This window comes from Trachemys scripta, chromosome 8 (genome assembly GCF_013100865.1).
Source record: "Trachemys scripta elegans isolate TJP31775 chromosome 8, CAS_Tse_1.0, whole genome shotgun sequence".
NCBI lineage: Eukaryota > Metazoa > Chordata > Testudines > Emydidae > Trachemys > Trachemys scripta.
In genome coordinates, this window is record NC_048305.1 from 48,904,513 (window position 1) to 48,920,013 (window position 15,501).

Consider the following 15,501-nt stretch of genomic DNA (forward strand, 5'->3'; position numbering starts at 1 on the left):
ATCACTTCACTGCACTTTCCTCCCTGTGTCTTTATTCTCATGTATTTCCAATGTGGTGCTGGAAGGGATTATTCTTTTACCAGTAAGTGAGAGAACAATTTTAGCAGAAATTTTTAAACTCTGGAACAAAGCTTATTGCAACAGTGAATCTCTAAACTAGGCTTGGGTGGAGCTCACATTACATCATTCTTCTGAAAATATTTCTTAAATATGTGGGTGTTTGAAAGAGCACAGGTATAGCTAAAACTTTAATCCCAGCTAATAATCTCTACCACAGTACTTGCAACCAGAGGATAGTGGTTTTGCTGGAAGCACGGCCTTCTGCCAAGAGTATACTGTATAAAATCTGTATAAATCAGTCCCTGGATAGAATGGAGTTGTGCAGTGATTCCAAGATTTCTGTTTATAATGTCTGTAAGCCCAGGGGAAGTGAAATTTTCAAGGTCATATTTATGTTCTTGATCTTTGCTGGAGTTGCATGCATTGATATGGGCACAATAAAACCACTATTCTTTAGGGAAGAGCCAAAGACTTGTTTTGGTTCTAGAGCCACCATAGAGCATGCCAAACAATTGTATTTTGTGGTTGGGGCTTTGAAAATCACCATTCAGAATGGAATATTTTAATCCCTTCTCCTTTTTAATTAGTATATTTTTAGATTGTTTTTCACCCTCCCTTGAAATGGTCAGGAAGGGAAGGAAAATGAATGTCTCTTATAGGGTCTTGTTATCTAAAATAATGGTTTGGGAGATCAAAAATAAAACCTGAGTTCCCATTAACCGTTATGTTTATATAATTTAAAATATTCTGTTATTCTCTTAGGCAAAATTCTTCTTCTGCAACTGCTATTAAATATATTTATCAATTAGAAAAGGATAACTGTGTACAGTTTCAGATCTGACTCAGTGTTTCTACATTTTTTTATTAGGTTGGTGAAGCAGGAAGGGATTGAGTCCTGAAATGGAAGTCCGGTCTTCATTTGATAAATTTAGTCAATCATCTGAATCTGTGTCCACATTAAACAGTGAAGAATTTGTCTTGGTTCATCAGCAACCTGAGGATCCCCATGCAAAAGATGAGAAACCTCAACTAAAAGTACACTTGCTTTGTTTTTGTTTTTGTTTTAAATGCATAGTAAGAATCTCTTGCCCCAAAAGGTTGTGATTTATATTACAATTTATTTAAGTTAATTGACTTCGTTGTTTGGGGAGATTCTTAAAATCCTTTACCTTTGTTCTTGCTGTACTGTATATATTTGCAAAATGAACAGACCTGAGTGAGCAAATCGGTTTGTCTAATGAAGGTTTCAGTCCCGTCACTTATGTAATAACTTGAAGTGTCAAGACTTATTAGCCATCTGTGCATCCTTATGATTTATACAATCAACAAAATAAACCAGTTATTCTTATAAATTAAAAAACTTCAATTGGGAGATAGGAAATAATGTGGCTTTATGATTCAAAGACTCAGAATGCTGTTTGTATATGAGTTCAGGATTAAGCTATGGATGTATAGACTGCACTGCCTTTTGCCCTATTGATCTGTTTTCCTTAGCATTGTCTATACCAGTGTTTCTTAACCTGGGGGACATGACCCGTAGGGGTTACGGGACGGGTTTAGGGAGGTCACAAGTGCAAGGCCAGCATTAGGGGGTGGCAAACAGAGGAATTGCCTGGGGCCCCGTAAAGCTAAGTTACATGCTTGAGTTCCCTGTAGTGGCAAATGGCAAATGAAATTTAATGTGGATAAATGTAAAGTAATGCACATTGGAAAAAAATAATCCCAACTATACATACAATATGATGGGGGCTAATTTAGCTACAACAAGTCAGGAAAAAGATCTTGGAGTCATCGTGGATAGTTCTCTGAAAATGTCCACACAGTGTGCAGAGGCGGTCAAAAAAGCAAACAGGATGTTAGGAATCATTAAAAAGGGGATAGAGAATAAGACTGAGAATATATTATTGCCTTTATATAAATCGATGGTACACCCTCATCTCGAATACTGCGTACAGATGTGGTCTCCTCATCTCAAAAAAGATATACTGGCACTAGAAAAGGTTCAGAAAAGGGCAACTAAAATGATTAAGGGTTTGGAACGGGTCCCATATGAGGAGAGAATAAAGAGGCTAGGACTCTTCAGCTTGGAAAAGAGGAGAATAAGGGGGGATATGATAGAGGAATATAAAATCATGAGTGATGTGGAGAAAGTGGATAAGGAAAAGTTATTTACTTATTCCCATAATACAAGAACTATGGGTCATCAAAGGAAATTAATAGGCAACAGGTTTAAAACAAATAAAAGGAAGTTCTTCTTCACGCAGTGCACAGTCAACTTGTGGAACTCCTTACCTGAGGAGGTTGTGAAGGCTAGGACTATAACAGAGTTTAAAAGAGAACTGGATAAATTCATGGTGGTTAAGTCCATTAATGGCTATTAGCCAGGACGGGTAAGGAATAGTGTCCCTAGCCTCTGTCTGTCAGAGGGTGGAGATGGATGGCAGGAGAGAGATCACTTGATCATTGCCTGTTAGGTTCACTCTCTCCGGGGCAGCTGGCATTGGCCACTGTTGGCAGACAGGATACTGGGCTAGATGGACCTTTGGTCTGACCCGGTACGACCATTCTTATGTTCTTATGGGGCCTCCTGAAGTGTTGAGCCCCAGGCAGTTGCCCTGCTTGCCACCCCATAGCACTGGCCCTGAGTATTATTCATGATTTACTTAATTATATTTAAGGTGGGGGGGGGTCACAATTTTTCAAGTCTTACTGGGGGGGAAGGGACCCAACTTTTTTTTTTTTTTTTTTTTTTTTTTTTAAGTTCAGGTTGAGAAAAACTGGTATCCATTAAGGAAACTATCTAAAAACTTCCCACTGTTGATTACATTGGAACCCGTAATACAGGCAAGACTCCTGCAACTGGAGCCACTTTTAATATCACGTCAGACTTTCTCTAAGTGTTTTTGGCTGATAGTGTTACAGATGGCTCTGGCTGTGGGACCTTGTCTTATGAGGGTTTCCAGCATAGTGAACTTTGGTGCAGCTATTGTGATGTAGTCACAGGTGGGAAATTTGTAGAAAATGACCCAGCTTCCATTGCTGACATACTTATAACTACACTATACTTTCAGCCTAGTTTCTGTTCCTAAGCTCTCTGTCCAGACAGGTTTTTCTCTTCAACCCCACCTTTTCCCTTTAATTTAGCAGCAGTTTTGGTAGGGAGAGGAGTTTTGTCAAAGGTTGAAGGGAAGCTGGAGACTTCCTTTACTCAGTGGGTTTCTCCAGTGCTAGAAGTGGTTAGAGCACTAAGATCAAAGGAGCTGCTCTCAGCTCCATGTGTTTGTACACACAATAGCCTTGGAAGCAGGAGCTGGGATTTCAAGATTTTCACCAGTTTTCTGGTGCTCTGCATTAGCCAAGTCCCAATCCAATGATTTAGGTTGTCGGTTCTGTAGGATAAGGTTGAGCTGCTGGATCGCATTTACTGCACCTTAAATATTGCAAACCTGGCCACCCAACTCAAAACCGTCCTTAAGATAAAATGATGGGGAGAGGGCAAAACTGCCTTCCCAATTCCAGAATATCTAAGGAAATAGTGGCCTCAGAGTATTTGAAGATGTGTGGCAGGCAGCTGGTTTAAAATCATACCATCAGGACTGTCCAGTCAGGTACCAGAAGAACTCCTTAATTTCAGACACAGGAACTGGTGCATCTGCAGCTGTCTCTTGAACAAATCTGAAACACCGCTTTTAAGAAACCACGCAGAACCAGGAGAGCCCCTTGTTTTAAGGGCTTTACATCTAGTTTTGCAAGTACTCACCAAATCCATTAAACAGTGGTTTGCTGGGTAGTTGGGTGTGGGTTTTTAAAAATTTATTTGTTTAAAATTTAATTTAAATTAAAAAAACATTTATATTTATTTTAAGGTAGCTCGTAGATGAGATTTAGAATTTGTTTCCGGGGGAAAAACACAAACTTCCACTTGAGTCAGTTTTTCCTTGCCATCTTTCTACCCCAAGCCACCTTAGACCATGAGAAGCACTGAAATGTTTTGGATGTGGTCAAGGAAGTGAAGTTTCACTTGCATATAACAAAACCCCGGAGAAAGTCTGATGCAAATTTGTCTTTATATGGAGGATCTAAAAAAGTGAATAGTTAAGTCTAATATTGCAAGATAGGCCTAAAAATTGCAAGACTATCGGTTATACAATAAGACTCCTCCCACATGAGTGAGCGCACACACTAGCAGGTGCATGACTACTTCATGGACTCAGCAACACAGAGAATCTTTGAGGAGATGTGTTGGGTTTCAGTGCACTTGGTTTTCAGTGCTCTGTTCTACTAGGCGAGGGGTTCTCAAACTTCATTGCACCATGACCCCCTTCTGACAACAAAAATTACCACCTGACCCCAGGAGCGGGGACCGAAGCCTGAGCCTGCCCAAGCCCCGCCGCCCTGGGGGGGGGGGGCAAAGCCGAAGCCCGTGCCCCCACCACCCCAGTTGGGTTGGGGCAAAGCCGAAGCTCAGGGGCTTCAGCCCCAGGCAGGGGGCTTGTAATCTGAGCCCCGCCATCCAGGGCTGAAGCCCTCGGGCCCCAGCAAGTGTAAGGCAGCCCTGGAGACCCCATTAAAACGGGGTCACGACCCACCTTGGGGTCACGACCCACAGTTTGAAAACTGCTGTACTAGCCCGTATAAGATGCAAACTCATCCAATGCAGCTATCAGATATTGGAAGACTTAAGTTTTTCTTTCTCTTCGATTTGATGGATGTCTTTTTACTGCTTGCTATTTCCTATAAGTACTTGTCTCATGGGGGCAATGACTGTTTATATGGGAGAAACGTAAAAGTAGTTTCCTTACTGTAATTTTATCATCTTTAAGCTTCTATTGCATTGTCCGAAACCACTCCCTTATAAGAGCTTATTTGAATGTGAATTATTCTTCACTTTAGCTGGCAAGTAACTGCCAGATGCGGGGGGAGGGGAAGTTCAGTAGGAATATTATTCTCTTCATCCAAAATGTGTGACAAGGTAGAAAACTTATCAATACTTGACTGACAGAGCACTGTGCTCCCACTCAAAGAATAGAGAAAATGATGGTGAGGAAATTAATTTTAAATTAACTTTCAGTGGGGCTCAAAGTTGAACTGTCCTGAGGAGATGGCAGATATGAAAATGTCTCTCCCAGGTAGTTGTCACAACTGACTAGATGTGTTCTGTTATGATTAGGTAGTTTCCCTTTTTTCTATATACAGAAATTGAATTGAACAACATTTTTACTATTGTCTGAACACCTGGAGAGAGCTCTGTTTCTAATTCTCAGTTATTTTTAAAAATAAAGATAAATGAAAATAGAATAAGGAACAAAACCTCCAAATTAATTTTGCCATTCATTACAGATATATATTAAAATGAGGGGAGAAGGATATACCTAATTACACTTTATTTTTTGTGTGTGCCTCTTAATAAACTACCTGAGTATAGCACACATTCATGACTCATGGATGCCATTTTAATACTATATAAAGTACTTGGAGAGGTGAAATCTGTAATGTATATAGTCAAAGATTTGAAAAAATATAAATTGTCATTACCTGAGCAGTTATACTGGATGCTGCATTGTAATACTGGATGTTGGAGCCTTTGGTAATCAGATATATACTTCCATTGTGCACATTTTATTTGTTGGTTTAATGAATACAGATGAGCCTTTGGTGAATTCATGGCTTTAGCCACATGAGTAACATGAGTATCTGGTATAATTACACTGCTCTACAGCCAAAATGCTTCTGAAATAAATGTAGTCAAACTTTACTAATTCTGGGTCACTGAGAACGAAAATGATGCTTAAAATTGTTGATTGGCTCTAGTTTTCAAGATATGCTATTGGGTCAGTATATACGACCCTTGACTTGGGAATGGCGGAGGATAAGTGAGTTATAAAGGGAAGGGATCTCAATTTAAACCAGAAATGACTAAAATATATCTTTGACTGGATTGATGAATAAATCTATGACTGGGTTTGGACAGTACTTCCTTTTTAGGCAAAACAATGAATGATGCAATCTGAAGCTGGTATTGCGTCATACATGATATGAATTGCATCATGTTATTCCTAGAAGTCATGGATGGTGCAATCATAACAAAGCTTACATCACTCTGCTGAACAAATTGCCCTATATCAGCTCTAGAAATCATACAGTGTCGTGCTCTCTTATTTGTCAGTGTTTGATTTTTGCAAAGGGACACATTTCTGTTTAGCCAAAGTGAGCAGAGATGCCTCGTACTTGTGTGAACAGTGCAGATAACTTCGGCTATGTTTGTGGTGAGGGGACTTTTGCATCACAAAAGCGCAGTGTAACCACTATGGTTAAGAAAGCCTATCACCTTTATTTTGGCTGCAAAATTGCAGATCAGGACAAGACGTGGGCCCCACACATAGGCTGCAACACTTGTGCACCAAATCTTCACCAGTGGTTGAACAGGAAAAGGAAATCTATGCCTTTTGCAGTGCCAATGATTTGGAGAGAGCCAACAGATCATACCGGCAATTGTTACTTCTGCATGGTGCCTCCAGTTGGGAAAGGTGTGTCAAAGAAGAAAAATGCACAGTTTGGACTGTGCATTATCCAAACATTCCATCAGCTATACGCCCAGTACCCCACAGAGAAGGACTGCCGGTTCCTGATGCACCAGAATCATTCTCACTTGAGTCAGATGAGGAAGAGGATGAAACTTCTGGCCCTGAACCATCAGTGTCACAGGACCTACATTTTCTCCCATCCTCCTCCTCTGCACCACACCTCATAACACAAGGTGACCTGAATGACCTTGTCAGGGATTTGGAACTACCCAAGAGTAAGGCAGAGCTGTTGGGCTCCAGACTACAGCAGTGGAATCTCCTGGCAGGTGATGTTAGGGTTTCCATGTTCCGTGACCATCAAAAGGATCTTGTCCCATTCTTCTTCATGGAAGATGATCTTGTAGCCTGCAACATCATCGATGGTCTGATGGCAGCCCTCAACATCGTTCACGATCCAGATGAGTGGAGACTGTTCATTGATTCATTGAAGACGAGTCTTAAAGCTGTTTTACTGCATAATGGCAATGTTTTGCCATCAATTCCAGTTGGTCATGCAGTCCATATGAAGGAAACCTATGACAACATGAAACAACTTTTGAGGTGCATAAACTATGACCAACATCAGTAGCAGCTTTGTGGCGATTTGAAGGTTGTTGCTCTCTTGCTTGGTCTGCAGACTGGATACACAAAGTACTGCTGTTTTCTCTGCGAATGGGATAGTCGTGCAAGAGATTCCCACTACATCAAGAAAGATTGGCCACTCCGACAGTCATTGGAGCCTGTGAGGAAAAGTGTTCAGCATCCACCACTTGTTGAATCAAGGAAGATTTTGTTACCACCCTTACACATCAAGCTGGGTCTGATGAAGAACTTTGTCAAGGCCATTGACAAAACACAAGCAGCTTTCAAGTACCTCTGTGGAAAATTTCCAAGGTTAAGTGAAGCTAAGATAAAGGAAGGTGTCTTTGTTGGTCCTCAGATTCGTGAACTTCTTCGAGATGATGCATTTGACCATGCACTGCGTGGCAAGGAAAAGACGGCATGGAAAGCCTTCCAGTTAGTGGGAATAAATTTTTTCGGAAACAACAAGGCAGACAACTACAGGTTGTTGGTGGAAAATCTCCTCAAGGCATACAAAAGCCTTGGTTGCAACATGTCACTAAAGATACATTTTTTGCACTCTCATCTAGAATTTTTTCCACTGATCTGCGGAGCAGTGAGCGACGAGCACGGCGAGCGATTTCACCAGGACATTGCAACAATGGAGAAACGCTATCAGGGCAAATGGAGCCCATCAATGCTTGCAGACTATTGCTGGACAGTGACAAGAGATGCTCCATTTAATGAATACAAGAGACAAGCCAAGAAGCGCCGAGTAGACACTGAATAGGACTAAACTATGTACATAATAGTTTTTTGCCTTTTGTTTCATAACAAATTTTATTTATATAACCCTTTTGCTGATTTTTAAAGTGTTACATAAACAGGACAGGTGAAATATTATCATGTAAAGCAACCATAAACACATGAAAAGACCTAGGTTTACAATTTATGATTAAAACTCTACTATCTACACAATACACATAGACATAAAATGTAAAAACTTAAATATCTTAGAAACAGTAGCCAGTCAGTTGTTTTAATTGTCATATTTGAATTCAGCACATCAAAATACATAATAAATAGCACATGTTATCTCTGAAGCAGATGACTTCTCAAAAATTGTAGACCAGTGTTAGCTGAAGAAGTGTTGTTTGACAAAATGTCTTTTAAAAAGTAAAACAAATTTTAAAATATTTTTCAAATATTTGTGTAATATCTTTTAAGGTCAAAGTAGCAGCCAGTTTTTAAGTCTTTTTTGTATCTTGTCCTTTGTACAGATATTTTCAAATGGAGATGAACAGCTGGAGAAAGCCATGGAAGAGATACTGAGAGATTCTGAAAAAGGCCAAATAAGTTATACTACTGACTGTAAAGACTCCAATGATGCTTGCAGACAGTCAGCTGAAGATGTGTCAGCCAGTCAGACAAACCAACCTTCTTTACATCTAATTCTGGACCCTTCCACTACAGGTACTGGTTAAGATATTTTTGGGTAGGTAATGAAGTTATGGTATGAAACTGAGCAAAGGAAAAAATGAGATGAGTCTGACTATGCAGAGGTCTGAAACTAGTCCCAGGAATCCCCAGACCGGGGGAGGGTGGGGAGAAAACCTCATGTTTCTGAGATTCTGAGCTTCTCTGGCCCCCCTCTAGCCTTCCTCTCTCCCTCCTGTCTGTCTTTTAACTAAAAAGAACAGGAGTACTTGTGGCACCTTAGAGACTAACAAATTTATTAGAGCATAAGCTTTCATGCATCCGAAGAAGTGGGCTGTAGTCCACGAAAGCTTATGCTCTAATAAATTTGTTAGTCTCAAAGGGTATGTCTACACTACGAAATTAGTTCGAATTTATAGAAGCCGGTTTTATAGAAATCGGTTGTATACAGCCGATTGTGTGTGTCCCCACATAAAATGCTCTAAGTGCTCTAGTCGGCGGACCGCATCCACAGTACCGAGGCTAGCGTCGACTTCCGGAGCATTGCACTATGGGTAGCTATCCCACAGTTCCCGCAGCCTCCGCCGCCCCTTGGAATTCTGGGTTGAGATCCCAATGCCCGGATGATGCAAAACCGTGTCGCGGGAGGTTCTGGGTACATGTCGTCAGGCCCCTCCCCCTCCGTCACAGCAACGGCAGACAATAGATTCGCGCCTTTTTACCTGGGTTACCTGTGCAGACAACATACCACGGCAAGCATGGAGCCCGCTCAGCTCAGCTGAGCTCACCGTCACCATATGTCCTCTGGGTGTCGGCAGACGTGGGACTGCATTGCTACACAGCAGCAGCTGCTAACTGCCTTTTGGCAGTAGACGGTGCAGTAGACTGGTAGCCTTCATCGGCGATCTGGGTGCTGGCAGCTGTGGGGCTGCATTGCACCAGCCCCTTGCCTTTTGGCAGTAGATGGTGTATTACGACTGGTAACCGTCCTATTACAAGTTGGATCATCGCACATTAGCAGAATCTTCCCTGAGCAGCAGATTGTGCAATAGGCCTGAAGGCCATCATAATACACTAACTGCCAAGCGCCCAGTATTTGCTGCCAAGCACCCAGAAAGATACCGAGGGCTATCAGTCACGCTGCACCGTCGTCTTAAGATGTAAAAAATAGCTTTGCTCTGTTATCATTTGCTTCCCCTCCCTCCGTCAAATCAACGGCCTGCTAAGCCCAGGGTTTTCAGTTTAATCTTTGGGGGGACCATTCTGTGTGACAGTTGTTTGTGTTTCTCCCTGATGCACAGCCACCTTTCTTGATTTTAATTACCTGTACCTGTACCTGTAGCCATGTCGTCACTCGGCCCTCCCTCCCTTCCGCCCTCCCTCCTTCTCCTGGTCCGTCAGATACTAGTTTCGCGCCTTTTTTCTGACCAGGCGCCATAGCTAGCACTGGGATCATGGATCCCGCTCAGATCACCGCGGCAATTGTGAGCACTATGAACACCACGCGCATTGTCCTGGAGTATATGCAGAGCCAGGACATTCCAAGGCGAAACCCGGATCAGCCGAGGAGGCGATTGCAGCGCGGCGAAGAGAGTGATGAGGAAATTGACATGGACATAGACCTCTCACAAGGCACAGGCCCCAGCAATGTGGAAATCATGGTGTCACTGGGGCAGGTTCATGCCGTGGAACGCCGATTCTGGGCCCGGGAAACAAGCACAGACTGGTGGGACCGCATCGTGCTGCAGGTGTGGGACGATTCCCAGTGGCTGCGAAACTTTCGCATGCGTAAGGGCACTTTCATGGAACTTTATGACTTGCTTTCCCCTGCCCTAAAACGCCAGGATACCAGGATCAGAGCAGCCCTCACAGTTGAGAAGCGAGTGGCGATAGCCCTGTGGAAGCTTGCAACGCCAGACAGCTACCGGGGTCAGTCGGGAATCAATTTGGAGTGGGCAAATCTACGGTGGGGGCTGCTGTGATCCAAGTTGCCAGGGCAATGAAAGACCTGATGATATCAAGGGTAGTGACTCTGGGCAACGTGCAGTCAATAGTGGATGGTTTTGCTGAAATGGGATTCCCAAACTGTGGCGGGGCCATAGACGGAACCCATATCCCTATCTTGTCACCGGAGCACCAAGCCACCGAGTACATAAACCGCAAGGTGTACTTTTCAATGCTGCTGCAAGCCCTGGTGGATCACAAGGGACGTTTCACCAACATCAACGTGGGATGGCCGGGAAAGGTACATGATGCTCGCGTCTTCAGGAACTCTGGTCTGTTTCGAAAGCTGGAGGAAGGGACTTTCTTCCCGGACCAGAAAGTAACTGTTGGGGATGTTGAAATGCCTATCGTGATCTTTGGGGACCCAGCCTACCCCTTAATGCCATGGCTCATGAAGCCGTACACAGGCAGCCTGGACAGTAGTCAGGACCTGTTCAACTACAGGCTGAGCAAGTGCCGAATGGTGGTGGAATGTGCATTTGGACGTTTAAAAGCGCGCTGGCGCAGCTTACTGACTCGCTCAGACCTCAGCGAAAAGAATATCCCCATTGTTATTGCTGCTTGCTGTGCGCTCCACAATATCTGTGAGAGTAAGGGGGAGACATTTATGGTGGGGTGGGAGGTTGAGGCAACTTGCCTGGCCACTGATTACGCGCAGCCAGACACCAGGGCGGTTAGAGGAGCACAGCAGGGCGCGGTGCGCATCAGAGAAGTTTTGAAAACGAGTTTTGTGACTGGCCAGGCTACTGTGTGAAACTTCTGTTTGTTTCTCCTTGATGAACCCTCCAACCCCCCCCCCCGACCCGGTTCACTCTACTTCCCTGTAAACCAACCACCCCACCCCACCCTCCCCTCCCCAATTTGAGCACCGCTTGCAGAGGCAATAAAGTCATTGTTTTTTCACATTCATGCATTCTTTATTAATTCCTCACAGAAGTAGGGGGATAATTGCCAAGGTAGCCTGGGATGGGTGGGGGAGGAGGGATGGAAAAGGACACACTGCATTTTAAAACTTTAACTCTTATTGAAGGCCAGCCTTCTGATACTTGGGCGATCATCTGGGGTGGAGTGACTGGGTGGCCGGAGGCCCCCCCACAGTGTTCTTGGGCGTCTGGGTGAGGAGGCTATGGAACTTGGGGAGGAGGGCTGTTGGTTAAACAGGGGCTGTAGGGGCGGTCTCTGCTCCTGCTGCCTTTCCTGCAGCTCAACCATACGCTCGAGCATATCAGTTTGATGCTCCAGCAGACGGAGCATTGACTCTTGCCGTCTGTCTGCAAGCTGACGCCACCTATCATCTTCAACCCGCCACTTGCTCTTTTCATCCCGCCATTCAGCCCGCCACCTCTCCTCTCGTTCATATTGTGCTTTTCTCATTTCCGACATTGACTGCCTCCACGCATTCTGCTGTGCTCTATCAGCGTGGGAGGACATCTGGAGCTCTGTGAACATATCGTCCCGAGTCCTCAGTTTTCTCTTTCTAATGTTCGCTAGCCTCTGCGAAGGAGAAACATTTGCAGCTGGTGGAGGAGAAGGGAGAGGTGGTTAAAAAAGACACATTTTAGAGAACAATGGGTACACTCTTTCATTACAAGGTCGCATTTTTCCTCTGCCTGCCGGTTTGGTATGAGAGATCACTCACGCAGTGCCCCAGGGAACATATTTTGGCTTTCAGGCAGCCATGGTAGGCCACAGTCTTTTGGCTTTTTTAACCTTCTTAACATGCGGGAAAGGTTTCAAACAGCAGCGCATTTCCCATATCAAGGATGAATTGGGTTGGCCGTTTAAAATGGGTTTTCATTGTAAAAGGAGGGGCTGCGGTTTCCCGGTTAACATGCGGCACAAACCCAAGTAAACCACCCCCACACACACACGATTCTCTGGGATGATCACTTCACCCCTCCCCCCACCGCGTGGTTAACAGCGGGGAACATTTCTGTTCAGAAGGGCAGGAACGGGCACCTCTGAATGTCCCCTTAATAAAATTACCCCATTTCAACCAGGTGACTGTGAATGATATCACTCTCCTGAGGATAACAAAGAGAGATAAGGAATGGATATTGTCTGCATGCCAGCAAACACCGGGACCATATGCTGCCATGCTTTGTTATGCAATGATTCCAGACTACGTGCTACTGGCCTGGCATGGTAAAGTGTCCTACCATGGCGGACGGGATAAGGCAGCCCTCCCCAGAAACCTTTTGCAAAGGTTTTGGGAGTACATGAAGGAGAGCTTTCTGGACATGTCCCTGGAGGATTTCCTCTCCATCCCCATACACGTTAACAGACTTTTCCAGTAGATGTACTGGCCGCGATTGCCAGGGCAAATTAATCATTAATCATTAAACACGCTTGCTTTTAAACCATGTGTAATATTTACAAAGGTGCACTCATCAGAGGTCTCCTGTGTGCCCTGATGGTCTTGGGTGAGTTCGGGGGTTACTGGTTCCAGGTCCAGGGTGACAAAGATATCCTGGCTGTTGGGGAAACCGGTTTCTCCGCTTCCTTGCTGCTGTGAGCTACCTACAGTACCTCCATCCTCATCTTCCTCGTTCCCCGAACCGTCTTCCCTGTGTGTTTCTCCATTGACAGAGTCATAGCACACGATTGGGGTAGTGGTGGCTGCACCCCCAAGAATGGCATGCAGCTCCGCGTAGAAGCGGCAAATTTGCGGCTCTGCCCCGGACCTTCTGTTTGCTTCTCTGGCTTTGTGGTAGGCTTGCCGTAGCTCCTTAATTTTCACGCAGCACTGCTGTATGTCCCTGTTATGGCCCCGGTCCTTCATGGCCTTGGAGACCTTTTCTAATACTTTTCCATTTCTTTTACTGCTACGGAGTTCAGCTAGCCCTGATTCATCTCCCCATATGGCGAGCAGATCCCGTACCTCCCGTTCGGTCCATGCTGGAGCTCTTTTGCGATCCTGGGACTCCATCACGGCTACCTGTGCTGATGAGCTCTGCGTGGTCACCTGTGCTCTCCACGCTGGGCAAACAGGAAATGAAATTCAAACGTTTGCGGGTCTTTTCCTGTCTACCTGGTCAGTGCATCTGAGTTGAGAGTTCTGTCCAGAGCGGTCACAATGAAGCACTGTGGGATAGCTCCCGGAGGCCAATAACGTCGAATTCCATCCACACTACCCCAATTCCGACCCGCAAAGGTCGATTTTATCGCTAATCTCCTCGTCGAAGGTGGTGTAAAGAAACCGGTTTAAAGGGCCCTTTAAGTCGAAAGAAAGGGCTTCGTTGTGTGGACGTGTCCAGGCTTAATTCGATTTAATGCTGCTAAAGTCGACCTAAACCCGTAGTGTAGACCAGGCCTAAGGTGCCACAAGTACTCCTGTTCTTTTTGCGGATACAGACTAACGGGGCTGCTACTCTGAAACCTGTCTTTTAACTGTCCTCAGCTGACTAGCTGAATTACCTTGCTAATTGCTCAATCATCCAGTCATTAACCAATTATCTCCTCAATATGGCCCATGTGGGGATGCTTGCAGAGTGCTCAGATTGATGAATCAACCTTAGGCTACTCTCACTCATTCAGCAAGCTATACCTGTAATCAGTAGGGAGAGATTGACACTAAATATGGAGATGATCTTAAAATGTCTTGATTGATTGATTTAACCCGACTACCCCACACTCATTTATTACTGCAAAAACTTCACAAATATGAAATGGCCATAATTCAGTATCACTGCCCTTCCAGGTCCGTGTGATCAATGTCTAGGGTAATGCATCAGGGATCCTGTTCAGATATAGTGATAGTTTCTTTTAGCTTTACAAATGTAGGCTTGCAGCTTTTAACTTGCACTAATTTAATGCAATGGCTGAGAATTTTATTGTTAACTTATATTTTCTTTTTTTTCAGAAATCTCAGCACCTAGACCCTGTTCCCCTAATGAACCCCCAGAAGAGGACAGTGTATTATTTAACAAATTGATGTATCTAGGTTCTACGAAGGTTTCTGCTCCTCGTAGTGAGTCAGAAGCTCTACGTGCTATGGAAGCTTTGAAATCCTCATGCCAGTCCTCTTTTCCTGTAACTCTCTATGTTCCGAATGTCCCAGAAGGCTCTGTAAGGTGAACTACAATGGTATTTCATTACTTACGCAGACACAAAGGGTTCAGATTCTGATCTGGGTTGCAAACACTGGGCTTCCAGTGAAGTTGAACTGCATAGGTCTGTCCAGAAGCATAATTTGTCACAAACTCTGTTTGCTGAAGAATATGATAAAATGAATAAAAATCAAGAATATTTAAACCAATAGGTAAAACATCCAGTGAGAAAAATGCATAAGTTGAATTTAGAATCTTGAACCCTTTAAACTAGTTTTATTGTATGATGATGGTAGGACTCAATCACATAAATTCAGTCTCCCTGATGCATCGTATGAGACAAAATCTCTACCTTCTTTTAATTTGCAGCAAATTTGAAATATTGTGTTCAAGAGATCACACTGTATAATGAGAAATATTCAGCCTGTCCATACAAAATAAACATACCTAAAGTTGAAATCCGTGAACATCACCTTTGAGAAGTTCTTGAGCATGCTTTATTTCTGTAACCAAAAGCATGCTCAAATTATTAGTATTTTCCTATTTACAATGTTTGTAATTGCAAACTCTATAAAGGTCTTGCAAGGAGCTAGCCTTATAGTAATATTCCCAAAAAGTCCTATATGCTCGCTAAATGGAGTATTTTTGAAGACCGCAAAGTAATGTGTACTTGCAAAAGGATGGCTGCGAGATTCTATTGCTGACCATTGTGTAGGGCTATAACTAGTGCTATTCTTTCAGTTTATAATTTCAATCTATGCCAATAACCTTTTAAGAGGGTAATCATACATTTACAATAAGATCTTGGTACTGTGACCCAAATTCAG

At 43.7% G+C, this 15,501-nt stretch overlaps 1 protein-coding gene across 4 annotated transcripts in view; it reads left to right on the forward strand.

Moving 5' to 3' along the window:
- The window catches only part of RABGAP1L (RAB GTPase activating protein 1 like), a 544,030-nt gene that overhangs the window by 87,109 nt on the left and 441,420 nt on the right, over positions 1-15,501 (forward strand). For all 4 annotated transcript variants that reach the window (XM_034779149.1, XM_034779151.1, XM_034779152.1 and 1 more), the window contains exons 2-4: positions 929-1,095; positions 8,465-8,657; positions 14,488-14,698. In XM_034779149.1, the coding sequence (XP_034635040.1) occupies positions 961-1,095; positions 8,465-8,657; positions 14,488-14,698 (539 nt within the window). In that variant the 5' untranslated portion in view covers positions 929-960. The remainder of the gene's footprint in view (positions 1-928; positions 1,096-8,464; positions 8,658-14,487; positions 14,699-15,501) is intronic.